Source organism: Schistocerca piceifrons, chromosome X, assembly GCF_021461385.2.
Source record: "Schistocerca piceifrons isolate TAMUIC-IGC-003096 chromosome X, iqSchPice1.1, whole genome shotgun sequence".
NCBI lineage: Eukaryota > Metazoa > Arthropoda > Insecta > Orthoptera > Acrididae > Schistocerca > Schistocerca piceifrons.
Genome location: NC_060149.1, coordinates 20,356,656 through 20,370,446, shown reverse-complemented (window position 1 = coordinate 20,370,446; position 13,791 = coordinate 20,356,656). Strand labels below are relative to the sequence as shown.

Below are 13,791 nucleotides of genomic sequence, written 5' to 3'. Positions count from 1 at the left end.
GTCCCAGAATATGTCCTGCAACCAATCCCTTCTTCTAGTCAGATTGTGTGACAAATTTCTTTTCTCCCCAATTCTGTTCAGTACCTCCTCATTAGTTACGTCATATACCCATGTAATCTTCAGAATTCTACTGTAGCACCACATTTCTAAGGTTTCTATTCTCTTCTTGTCTACACTGTGTTTCATCCATGTTTCACTTCCATACAAGGCTACACGCCATACAAATACTTTCAGAAAAGACTACCTGACACTTAAATCTATACTCGATGTTAACAAATTTCTCTTCTTCAGAAACGCTTTCCTTGCCATTGCCAGTCTACAGTTGATATCCTCTCTACTTCGACCATCATCAGTTATTTTGCTCCCCAAATAGTAAAACTCCTTTACTACTTTAAGTGTCTCATTTCCTAATCTAATTCCCTCGGCATCACCCGACTTAATTTGACTACATTCCATTATCCTCGTTTTGCTTTTGTTGATGTTCATCTTATATTCTCCTTTCAAGACACTGTCCATTCCGTTCAGCTGCTCTTCCAGGTCCTTTGCTGTCTCTGACGGACGTACAATGTCATCAGCAAACCTCAAAGTTTCTATTTCTCCTCCTTTGACTTTAATTCCTACTCCAAATTTATCTTTTGTTTCTCTTACTGCTTGCTAAACGGTTTTTAGTGTTGCGTGAGTGTGTGTGATATCCATCCAGATAGTCGTATGTCTTAAAACACGACTCCAGGATGGGGAGATGTCCCGGACCCAGATCAAATCTGCCCGGCAGATTAATGATGAGTGGGTGGTGCGCCGCCCAGTCTGGGTGTGGTTTTTAGGTAGCTTACCACATCCACCTATATGAATACCAGGCTGGTACCCAAGTCCTGCCTTAGTTAAACGCTTTGTAATCATTTAGAAAACTTTTGCTCACTTCAACACGAATAACACTGCATGCATACTGTTGGAGTATATATATTTCGACCAAGGTGTTAAGGGGGTGGTGGCAGGAAGAGCATCTGGCCACTCCTAAAATTAACTGTGTCACATGCGTACATAACCGTGCTGACCCTGTGCTGATGTGGGGCAAAGACTCAAGAAAAAGAATAACGAGTGTGTGTGATAATCGCTGAAGATTCTACAGAACACGTTTTTGTGTAAGTCCTGAAACAAAATTAATTTACCAGTAAATTACGAATACTATGGGTAGTCAACCCGACTCCAATTCGATAATTACACACCTGACCTGACCCCTGTCCAAAAAATTACTCCTCACTATTTAGCTTGGCCCGTTGTGGACCCCAGGACACGAATGGTAGACAGTATGTGACGTCAACTGGATCTGCGGTGTCGGACAGAGAAGAGAACCTCAGTTACATCTGGTGGATGACACAATACGTGTCAGAAACATGAAGATCACGGAGTGAAGGAGGCCACATTTTCCGAGTCTGACACTGAGTGACAGAGACGCTGCATTGCTCCAGATACCTAGTCACGGACTGCGATCGGTGGATTTCCTTCCACCGAGTGCAGATAAAGCGACAACAGAACGTATGCCTAGCATTATGTTACTAATTTTCTTTTCCTTATCATTACTGCATTCGTGTTTTGATTACTTTTAAAGATTGTATGTAGGCAGATAGTAACTTTCTCTTTTCAGTCTTCTTCTTTCCTTCCATCTATCTTTTTTCTTTCTTTATATTACGTCAGTTTCGCAATTTCTTTTTCTTCTTTTTAAGTAGTTACATACCACAATGTGTTTTTGGTTTCGGAGCTATACAGAAAATTATTTAAACACTAATGAACTGTAACGACAACTGGAGTTGCTTATAGAGTGCACGCAATACGTACAAATCAGCGACTAAAATATATAGGTAATAAAATTACGATTTACTTACGTCCGTCTTAGACCACATTTCCTCGCAGTTGTTGTTGCGAGAGCCAGCCACGACGGACGAGTTGGAGAGGCGGAGATGTAAAGACTTTCGTATGTCCCCGTTGGAGCTGACGTTTCCTCTGGAGACCTTGATGGCGCCCAGGGTGGGCCTGTACCGCTCGCCGGCGCTCGTCTTGCGGATGCGGTCGAAGAAGGGCACGGAGCCGTTTTTGGGCAGCCCCTGGACGTGCGTGGTGAAGGCGGGCTGCGACGCGTTGCGCGGGATGGCGGGCCGCGCGTCGTCGCGCACCGCCTTCTGGTCGCGGTCGGGCGACGCCTCGTCGGCCTGGCGGCGCCGCAGCTCGCCGCTGCCCGCGCTCGACGCGCCGCTCGAGCCGCTCTGCTCGGGCGCCTTCACCTCCGAGATGGTGGGCAGCGTCGGCACCGTGGGCACCGGCGTCAGCGGCGTCGCGCCGCCCGTCACCACGCCGCCGCCCGCCGCCGCCGCCAGCTGGTCCAGGTTGAAGCTGGAGTGCACGCCGGGGTCGATGTTGATGGGCATCTTGAGGCGGCGCTCCATCGTGCCGTCCGGCAGCATCACCATGAAGTACGAGCCGCCGATCGAGCCGCGCTCCATCTGGAAGCGCTTCTCTTCGGCCATCCGCTGCAGCAGCGGCTTGCAGCTCGGCACCTTCTGGTATTCCAGAGGCCTCATCATAGCACCGAACACCTGCGATCGAGAAGTGTCCGTTACGGGTACGAGGTCCCTATTTGTATATTGTGGCTTAAGACTAGACTAAAAGCCAATGTTTTGTTGACACCGTACCTAGCAAAAAAAAAAAAAAAAAAAAGGTTCAAATGCCTCTGAGCACTGTTGGACTTAACATCTGTGCTCATCAATCCCCTATAACTTAGAACTACTTAAATCTAACTAACCTAAGGACATCACACACATCCGTGCCCGAGGGAGGATTCGAACCTGCGACTGTAGCGGTCGCGCGGTTCCAGACTGAAGCGCCTAGAACCGCTCGGCCACACCGGCCAGCCGGGAATTAACAGACTGTGGATGCTGAATGGTAGTTGGAGCTAGACGCGTGGGACATTCCATTTCGGAAATCGTTAGGGAATTCGATATTTCGGGCTTCACAGTGTCATGAGTGTGCCGAGAATACGAAATTTGAGTCATTACCTCTCACCACGGACAATGAAATGGCCGACGGCCTTCACTTAACGACCAAGAGCAGCGGCGTTTGCGTAGAGTTGTCAGTGCTAACAGACAAGCAACACTACGTGAAACAACCACAGAAATAAATATTGGACGTACGACGAACGTATCCTTTAGGACAGTGAGGCGAAATTTGGTGTTAATGGGCTGTGTCAGCACACGACCGACGCGAGTGCCTTTGCTAACAGCATAACACCAGTTGCAGCGGCTCTCCTGAGCTCGTGACCGTATCGGTTGGACCCGAGATGAGTGTAAAACTGCGGCCTGGTGAAATGAGCCGATGGTGGGCACTGAATGTGGTCTAGACCCCACGAAGCCACGGACACAAGTTGTCGGCAAGGCACTGCACAACTTGGTGGTGGCTCCATAATGGTGTGGGCTGTGTTTCCATGGAACAGAATGGAACGCACCACTGACTGTAAATGTCTATCTCCGGCAACTTGGAGACCATTTGCAGCCATTCGTGGGCTTCATTTTTATGGATGACAGTGTTCCATGTCACCGAGCCACAGCTCTTCACAATTGCTTTGGAGAACATTCTGGACAATTTGAGCGAATGATTTGGCCACCCAGATTACCCGACACGAATCCCACCGAACATTTATGGGAAATAATCGAGAGGTGAGTACGTGCACAGAATCCGGTATCGGCAACACTTTCGCCATTATGGACGACTATAAAGGCTGCATGGCTCAACATTTCTGCAGCGAACTTCCAACGAGTTGTTGAGTGCACGGCACGCCGTGTAGGTACACTACGCTGGGCAGATAGAGGTCCGATACGATATTAGGAAGTGTCCTATGGCTTCCGTCACTTCTGTGTGTTTTCATGTGCTATGTACGCTGGCACAGTGACAAGACTGGCATATGGATTGTATATTTTTACGTTTTACATATGGACTTCACAAATGGGACGATTGCGCCGTACTGCGATGGTTGTGCTAAACTCGTTATGAAGGCCACCACACATCGCTTTCTGCTGCCGCGCCTTTGCAAACACACCCTACCGTTGATACACCACACACGCCATATCCTCTCCCAACGTAGCTTCAACCGACCCCCTCTCTCAGACAATGAAATCCATCGCACCAACTGTAGCCCTTCCCCACGGTCATGCCTATCTACCAAACTCGTCCTCCCCTTCCGTCTTCTCACTATCTGCCCAAACACCTAGCTTCATTTCCATAGTTACCAACCAACGGCCTGTGTATTTACACCCACATTTCTCTCCCCTACAGAACACGTAACGGTTTTCCTCTTCCCGAAAACATTTTTCGCCTGTGCAAGTCTTTCAGGTTTTTAATGAAAAAGTTCTCCGTTTTAAAGGCCATCATCGTTATTTTCAAAATGGTTTAAAACAAAAGAAAAACGATGAAAACTAACATTTTACTTTATGTAAATGGCGTCATTCAATCATCTTGTTACAAATTTTAAAATAGTTTTATATTATATCCTATAATTTTGTTTGCAATGTCTTCATTTAAACCGTAAAGGCTTTTGGCTACAGAGCGGGATATTGCACTGCCGGCAGCCCTTATGGGAAGAGGGTGATGAAACTATACTAACGCATAAAAAGTTTGTGGCAGAGCGTGACCAGATGCCCTTCCTGCCACCACCCCTCCCTTCTTTTCGCCCCAGCGCCCAAAAATGTCTTCATTTAGTGTCATCCCATGTGAAAGTCCGAGAACGTTTTCGAAAAGTTTGCGAATCGCATAACTCAGGCGGGACAAGGAAACCCCTAAAACCGACATCCTGTCGGCCTGAACGGTCCTCGCCGTTAACCTGCCGGTTGGATTCGATCAGGGGCCAGAGCGCCTCCGCGAATTGCGGGAGCGGCTTCTAACGCGAGCTGCTATCTAGGCGGGTCCGAAACATATCTGGCGTATAAACAATAAAACACAGTTTAGTCCTTAGGTAGTAAAACATGTTTTTAATAATAAAATCGGTCTACAATGGAGAGGCATAAGGGCCTGATGAGATACTCGTGCTTGTGAACACAGATTATGCGAATGAACCTGTTCCGCTTCTTAGCAGCAGTTTATCGTAGGTCACTGGAGCAAAGAAGGCTACCGAGCGATTGGAAAAGAGCACAGGTCATTCCTGTTTTCAGAAAGAGTCGTCGGGCAGATGAACGTGTATCACTGACGTCAACCTATTGTAGAGTTGTGGAACAACATTTATGCTTACTTGTTAGAGCGAAAATTCTCCTCTACAACAGTCAAAATGAATTCAGCGAGCAGAGATCGTGTGATAAGCTGCTCGCTGTGTTCATCCATTAGATCTGCAGCGCCTCAGACAGAAGCGAGTCCGCCTCCGTAGCTCCGTGTGTCTGGCTGCTAAACGAAGGACCCGGGTTCGGTTCCCGCTAATGCCAGGGCGTTTCAAACGTTGGAGGACTCAGCCTCGTGATGCCAGGTGAGGAGTTATTTGAGTGAGAAGCAGTGGCTCCAAAGTCAGGAAAGCCGACAACCGACGGGAGAGAGGTGCGCCCTCAATACCGCATTCAACGATGCCATTGGCAGAGGACGACACGGCGGTCGGCGACGATGGTCTCATCAGGACGAAAACGGGGCCTTTGTTTTGCTTTTCAGACAAAGCCGCCCCCGTTAATGCCGTATTCCTTGACTTCCGGAAGGCAATCAATACAGTACCGCAAACTAATTACGAGCTGTCCGACTTTCTGACCAATCTGTGACTGGACGGAGGACTTCTTAGCACAATGCTTCTCAACACACGTTTTTTAATGGAACATGACAGATGTAAAGGTAGCTTTGGGTATGGAGGGTTATAGGTCTATTACTGTTTACGCTGTACATGATCCAGTCACGTTACTCTGACCATCCCTACAATCGACGGCAACGTGCAATAGCCACTCATAGACGACAGGTAGCACCATTAGCTTTGGAGGGCTTATAAAGCATGTCGGGGGGCGGGGGGGGGGGGGTTGTCGTAATACGGGAACGGAGCGATTTATCTCGCATCCAAAAGGTCATGATCGTTGGCTTTCGGTCAGAGGGTGGAAGCAGTTCCGAAACGGTTAAGTTTGTGATCTGTTCGCATGCCTCCGTGCTTATAATACACCGTTCATGGCAAACTGACGATATCCAAAACCGGCACCGAGGCAACTGTGATGCGCCGTGGGCTATAGATGAGAGGAGTGAACGACGGCTGCGGAGATGTGTAAGGGCGAAAAGACGTGCAACTGCTGAGCAACTGACCGCCCAAACGAACCAAGGGGCTGCCAACAGTGTCTCAACAATCGTTTAGCGAACGTCGCTGCAGGTGCCTGGTTCCCGTATCCGTGATGACTGCTGATCATCCGCGACTAAGGCTGGAGTTTCTACGCCAGTAACGCAAATGAACGTCCACAGAGCGGCGACAGGTGATGAATCGCGATTTATTCTCAATCGCACAGACGTATGTGCTTTGAAGAGCACCAGGATGAGTTTACCGTACCACGGCCACCAAACTCCCAGAATTGAAACCCAGTGGAGAATCTGTGGGACGACCTCGGTCGGGCTGTTCGCACCGTGGATCCTGAACGGAGAAAACCAGCGCAGCTGTACGGCAGTGGGGTTGTCATGGCTCCACATCCCTGTCGGTGCCTGCCAAAGCCACAGTGACTCTCTTCCTGCACGTCTCGCGCTGCAAAAGGTGGTTATTCAGGCCTTTGGCAGGTGGACACATTAATATGACTGGACAATGTAAATGACCGAGTGGATGGTGTCGGAGGGTTCGTGAGACTATTCGCGGACGATGCTGTTGCCTTTAGGAAGAATGTAACGCCGGTAGACTGAAGCTAAATGCAGGAAGGCCTGTGGAGCATCGTCAACTGGTGCAGGGACCAACAGTTGACCATCAAGGCAAACATATGTCACGTGCTGTATGTAAACTGGCGGAGATACTCATTCATTTTCGTTTGACTTCACTATTAGCAATAAATCAATGAGGCCAATAACTGCCGTAAAATATCGATGACTTAAAGTCCGTAACGGCCTAAAGTGGAATGTCTACATGGGTGCAGCAGAGGCCAGAAAGAGATAAGGTGGAAGAATACTAAAGACATGTAATACGTACTCGAAAGAAGTAGCTTATTAAACACTCATTCGACCATTTCCTGAATACTGATCGGTAGTTAGGGACACTTGCCAGGTAGAAATAATTAAAGAGATAGAGAGGTTCCAAAAAAGAGCAGGCGTTTTGTCACGGGTTCCTTTAGTAAGCACAAGAGCATTACGGAGATGCTCACTGAACTCCAGTGGCTTGACGCTCTAAGAGAGGTGTTGAGCAACACGAAGATGTATGCTGTAAAAATTCCGAGAGCACCCGTTCCAAGAAGAGTCAGGTAAGACATTATTTCATGCGTAATGAATAATATGAGAAATTAAACCTCATACGGAGGCTTACCGACAGTATTTCTTCCCGCGTACTGTTGGTGAATGGTCCAGGGAAAGGGGAAATGATAATGTTATCAGATGTACCCTCCAATACATACCATAAGTAATCTTGTGGAGCACAGACGTAGCTGTAAAACTGTCTTCAGTCCGAAAGCTTGCTCGAACATCACAGTATTTTATTAAACTGGTTCTCTTGGAGTCGGTTATTGTCTTGTCTTTCACTAGGTGCACTCATCGAATTATTATAACGTGCATTACAACTCATCGTGAAACTTGGCACTTTCCATGACTACATCTGTACGACGCAAGCCTTGACAAAGGAGAAACTTAACGTTATGTGCTAGGAAAGGATGCTGGGACCGACTGAGAATTAAACCTTTTCTATATACTGACATACGTAGAAACGTAGCGCCACCTAGTCCAGCCGCTTAATAACTAGTCCGAAATCGAACTTCATTAATTATTCTCTTCAGTGTTCCTGCAACACGATGAAATGTTGAGTTAGGATTCCTCCACTTTCTGTGTCATGGTGTCAAATGTGTTGTGTACAATTTTTTTTCCTCAGTGTTCAGTGTAATGTGCATAAAATGTTCTCTGTGTTCGAGCCGCACCATTTAGACTTGATACTCGAGGTTTCGAAGATCGAAGGTATTCACCATCTCCTTCGTCAGAAAATGAGTAACTGCAGCAACCGATATATTTAACTTGATTAGTAGTGAGAAGTGGTGTGGCTTGTATTGGTGGAGTGAAATCACCTACTGCGAGACTTGGATGCTGAAATGCGGCAAGATTATAGCCACTACTTCTTAGAATTTACTAGTGTACATCCGAATTCCTACTGCTTCTTTTATTGGAATCCCATTAAGACGAAACATGAGATAAGATCTTTGCATCTATAAAGGAGATCTGATGTTGAAAGAAAGATGAACGGGTCACTGGACCATACTCTCGTATACAGAAAGTCAACACATACTACTATTTATTAAAAAGACGAAGTTTCCATCAGCCTACCCAGAGGAATTCCGTTCAGAGCACTTCATTACACATAGACCAAACCATTTCAGATCACAATAACTTGTAATCCGAACTAAAACATTTGAAGCTCGTACTCACAAAAAAACCTAAACAAACAGCACTAAATTTGACCTGCATTCACCGGAAAAAAGGTTCAAACCTTTTCAACTAAGGGTTAAAGCTAAGCCACCGGAATGCCTTCTGTTCGTTTGTTCAAATGGCTCTGAACACTATGGGACTTAACATCTATGGTCATCAGCCCCCTTGAATTACTTAAACCTAACTAACCTAAGGACATCACACAACACCCAGTCATCACGAGGCAGAGAAAATCCCTAACCCCGCCGGGAATCGAACCCGGGAACCCGGACGTGGGAAGCGAGAACGCTACCGCACGACCACGAGCTGCGGACTGTTCCTTGGTGCAAGCTCAACTAATACAGGACATATACTAGATACATATGATATCATACCAGCGTTCCGTACGCCGCGGGAAATTAAAGAAATGCAGCCTCAGTAAAACAACTGCCTTGCTTTGAGACAACCGGTGTTCACAACGTGCCAAGAGGTAATGGCGAAAATTACACATGTTCTCTGCGTGGTGTGTTTTGCGTTTTATGGTTTGGTTATCGCATATTAAAGGCTTATTCACTGTTGTGAAGGTATTTTCGCAGAAACAAGGGTGACTGCGGTAACAAACCGAACAAATCATAATTACATTATTACTCTGTAACGATCAGCCAAAGAGCGTAGGTCTCTTACGAGCATCAAAATACTCAGAAGGTATCCCTGAACAACCTCTGAAAGTTTCTCAGTGGAGTTTTCGTTCAGCGCTTGTAAGATACATCCATCAGTCTCTGTACTCGGTCACCTCGAGATGATGAAGATGGTGAATACTTTCGATAGCTCGAGTTTTAACTAAACGTGACGCGGGTTGAACAGCGTAAAAAATTGTATGTATGTTTGCCGCCCTGAAAAACTCCAGTACTAGCGTAGTGTCGTGTTTGTTATGGTAAGGATAAAAGGAAGAGACAGGATGAAACCTGGTATCCGTTTCTTGACTATCACCAAAGGACCACAGTAGTAAGCTCTCCCACCCGATGTGGCTACCACAAATAAAACACTACCACTTTGTAGTAATGACCTATGCTGCGCAGAGAGATTATATTCACGCTGCTCTGTTGTTAATTACAGAAAGTGGAGAAACGGTAAAAAGCTGCTACTGGCAAGAGCCTATCCTGAGCTGACACTGACGAACTTTCTTTGTACGAGGGTTACCCAGAAAGTAATGGGCCGCATTTTTTTCTTCAACAAATTTTTTGTCGAACATAATGAGAATTACACATATGAAGGAATCGTGTTTTATCTACACACCCTATTTTTTCACGTAATCTCCATCCCGTCCTATGGCCTCCCTCCAGTGCGAAACAAGGGCGTGTATGCACTGTCAGTACCAATATTTGTCCTGGCGGCGGAGCCAGTGCTTCATTGTGTGACGCACCTTCTCATCATCCTCAAAATGTCTTACACGAATGGCATATGGCATCCTTTAATGATCCTAACAAGTGGGAGTCCAGAGTCCAGGACGGGGGGGACTAAGCCCAGGGCTCCAGACAGCGAGGTCATCGATCTCATTGCATTAGGGAAGGACGGGGAAGGACGTCGGCCGTGCCCTTTCAAAGGAACCATGCCGGCATTTGCCTGGAACGATTTAGGGAAATCACGGAAAACCTAAATCAGGATGGCCGGACGCGGAATTGAACCGTCGTCCTCCCGAATGCGAGTCCAGTGTCCTGTAGGGTGGACGGGGTAGCACTGTCCAACCCTGTTTTGCGATGTGTTCAGCAGCCTTCAGACTTGTGTGGGGCCGAGCGTTACCGTGTTTCAGCGAAACATCTCCTGGGTTGCTGTGGCGTTGAGGTCGCCGGAAGTTCGTCTTGAGTTTTTTAAAATGTGTTGGCATATACTTCTGAATTAACGGTACCACCTTCACAGTCCCAGAACACAGTGATTATGACCTTTCTGGCGCTAGCAGTTGCTTTGAATTTTTTCTTCTGTGGGGAGCGGGAATGGCGGCATTCCATCGGCTGTCGTTTTGTTTCGGGCTCAACATGATGAAACAGATTTCATCACCTGTCACAATCCGGGACACGAAGGCCTCTCCCTCAGCTTCAAAACGTTGCAACAAATCCAGACAAATGTTTTTTTTTTTTTCTGTGCGATTTGTGAACCACTGTCAGACTCCGCGGGACCCATCTTGCACACACTTTTGAATATCCAAGAGTGCGCATAATTGCATCCACACATCCTTTGCCGATTGACAGATGCATTGCCAACTGCCGAATCGTAATGCGTCTGTCCTCCCGAATGACGTCAGTTCGCTGCAACATGTCAGGTGTGACCAACGTGGATGCTCTCCCCGATCGCTGCAAATCGTGGAGCTCCGCCGAACCGCCTTCTGATGACCTCACACTCCGTACCCAGCAACTAACTGTACAAGTGTCGACAGCAGATGCTCCACAGACTTTGCAAAAGCGTTTGTGAATTTTCCCCACAGTTTCTTTCTATGCAGTGAGAAATTGAATGACGGCGCGTTGCTTGTAACGTACATCCCCTACAGACGCCATTTTGAAACTGTCCTGGAGCTACGCTATCTACCGGAAGTGAGGGAAACTTGACGCGCTCACTCAGGAGACTTCATATAACATACACGTAACGTTTCGCACTCGCAGCATTGTTTTCTGCTGAGAAAAAAAATCGGGTGCATTACTTTCTGGGCAACCCTCGTAATAGTCATTCATATCAATGTTATCATTACACTATACTATTGAATGCAACGTACTACACATTTTCTTATTTGTAAGCTGTGTACTAAGCCGAGTGAAACTGTACACCTGAGTTTTATGGGACAGTTAGTTGATGCACGCTCAGCTTGATTACCGACTAATATAAACGACCTACATCTACATCTACATTTATACTCCGCAAGCCACCCAACGGTGTGTGGCGGAGGGCACTTTACGTGCCACTGTCATTTCCTCCCTTTTCTGTTCCAGTCGCGTATGGTTCGCGGGAAGAACGACTGTCTGAAAGCCTCCGTGCGCGCTCGAATCTCTCTAATTTTACATTCGTGATCTCCTCGGGAGGTATAAGTAGGAGGAAGCAATATATTCGATACCTCATCCACAAACGCACCCTCTCGAAACCTGGCGAGCAAGCTACACCGCGATGCAGAGCGCCTCTCTTGCAGAGTCTGCCACTTGAGTTTGCTAAACATCTCCGTAACGCTATCACGGTTACCAAATAACCCTGTGACGAAACGCGCCGCTCTTCGTTGGATCTTCTCTATCTCCTCCGTCAACCCGATCTGGTACGGATCCCACACTGATGAGCAATACTCGAGTATAGGTCGAACGAGTGTTTTGTAAGCCACCTCCTTTGTTGATGGACTACATTTTCTAAGGACTCTCCCAATGAATCTCTACCTGGTACCCGCCTTACCAACAATTAATTTTATGTCATCATTCCACTTCAAATCGTTCCGCACGCATAATCCCAGATATTTTACAGAGGTAACTGCTACCAGTGTTTGTTCCGCTATCATATAATCATACCACAAAGGATCCTTCTTTCTATGTATTCGCAATACATTACATTTATCTATGTTAAGGGTCAGTTGCCACTCCCTGCACCAAGTGCCTATCCGCTGCAGATCTTCCTGCATTTCGCTACAATTTTCTAATGCTGCAACTTCTCTGTATACTACAGCATCATCCGAGAAAAGCCGCATGGAACTTCCGACACTATCTACTAGGTCATTTATATATATTGTGAAAAGCAGTGGTCCCGTAACACTCCTCTGTGGCACGCCAGAGGTTACCTTAACGTCTGTAGATGTCTCTTCATTGATAACAACATGCTGTGTTCTGTTTGCTTAAAACTCCTCAATCCAGCCACACAGCTGGTCTGATATTCCGTAGGCTCTTACTTTGTTTATCAGGAGACAGTGCGGAACTTTATCGAACGCCTTCCGGAAATCAAGGAAAATAGCATCTACCTGGGAGCCTGTATCTAAAATTTTCTGGGTCTCATGAACAAATAAAGCGAGTTAGGTCTCACACGATCGCTGTTTCCGGAATCCATGTTGATTCCTACAGAGTAGATTCTGGGTTTCCAAAAACGACATGATACGCGAGCAAAAAACATGTTCTAAAATTTTACAACAAAATGGTTCAAATGGCTCTGAGCACTATGGGACTTAACATCTATGGTCATCAGTCCCCTAGAACTTATAACTACTTAAACCTAACTAACCTAAGGACATCACACAACACCCAGCCATCACGAGGCAGAGAAAATCCCTGACCCCGCCGGGAATCGAACCCGGGAACCCGGGCGTGGGAAGCGAGAACGCTACCGCACGACCACGAGCTGCGGGCTAATTTTACAACAGATCGACGTCAGAGATATAGGTCTATAGTTTTGCGCATCTACTCGACGACTCTTCTTGAAGACTGGGACTACCTGTGCTCTTTTCCAATCATTTGGAACCTTCCGTTCCTCTAGAGACTTGCGGTACACGGCTGTTAGAAGGGGGACAAGTTCTTTCACGTACTGTGTGTAGAATCGAGTTGGTATCCCGTCAGGTCCAGTGGACTTTCCTCTGTTGAGTGATGCCAGTTGCTTTTCTATTCGTTGGACACTTATTTCGATGTCAGCCATTTTTTCGATTGTGCGAGGATTTAGAGAGGGAACTTCCATGCGGTCTTCCTCTGTGAAACAGCTTTGGAAAAAGGTGTTTAGTATTTCAGCTTTACGCGTATCATCCTCTGTTTCAGTGCCATCATCATCCCGTAGTGTCTGGATATGTTGTTTCGAGCCACTTACTGATTTAACGTAAGACCAGAACTTCCTAGGATTTTCTGTCAAGTCGGTACATAGAATTTTACTTTCGAATTCATTGAACGCTTCACGCATAACCCTCCTTACGCTAACTTTGACATCGTTTAGCCTCTGTTTGTCTGAGAGGTTTTGGCTGCGTTTAAACTTGGAGTGAAGCTCTCTTTGCTTTCGCAGTAGTTTCCTAACTTTGTTGTTGAACCACGGTGGGTTTTTGCCGTCCCTCACAGTTTTACTCAGCACGTACCTGTCTAAAACGCATTTTACGATTGCCTGGAACTTTTTCCATAAACACTCAACATTGTCAGTGTCGGAACAGAAATTTTCGTTTTGATGTGTTAGGTAGTCTGAAATCTGCCTTCTATTACTCTTGCTAAACAGATAAACCTTCCTCCCTTT

General features: G+C 46.6%; 1 protein-coding gene across 2 annotated transcripts in view; it reads right to left on the bottom strand.

The window, feature by feature from the left end:
- The window catches only part of LOC124721452 (monocarboxylate transporter 3-like), a 430,925-nt gene that overhangs the window by 28,770 nt on the left and 388,364 nt on the right, over nucleotides 1-13,791 (bottom strand). For both annotated transcript variants that reach the window (XM_047246436.1, XM_047246437.1), the window contains exon 5: nucleotides 1,881-2,588. In XM_047246436.1, the coding sequence (XP_047102392.1) occupies nucleotides 1,881-2,588 (708 nt within the window). The remainder of the gene's footprint in view (nucleotides 1-1,880; nucleotides 2,589-13,791) is intronic.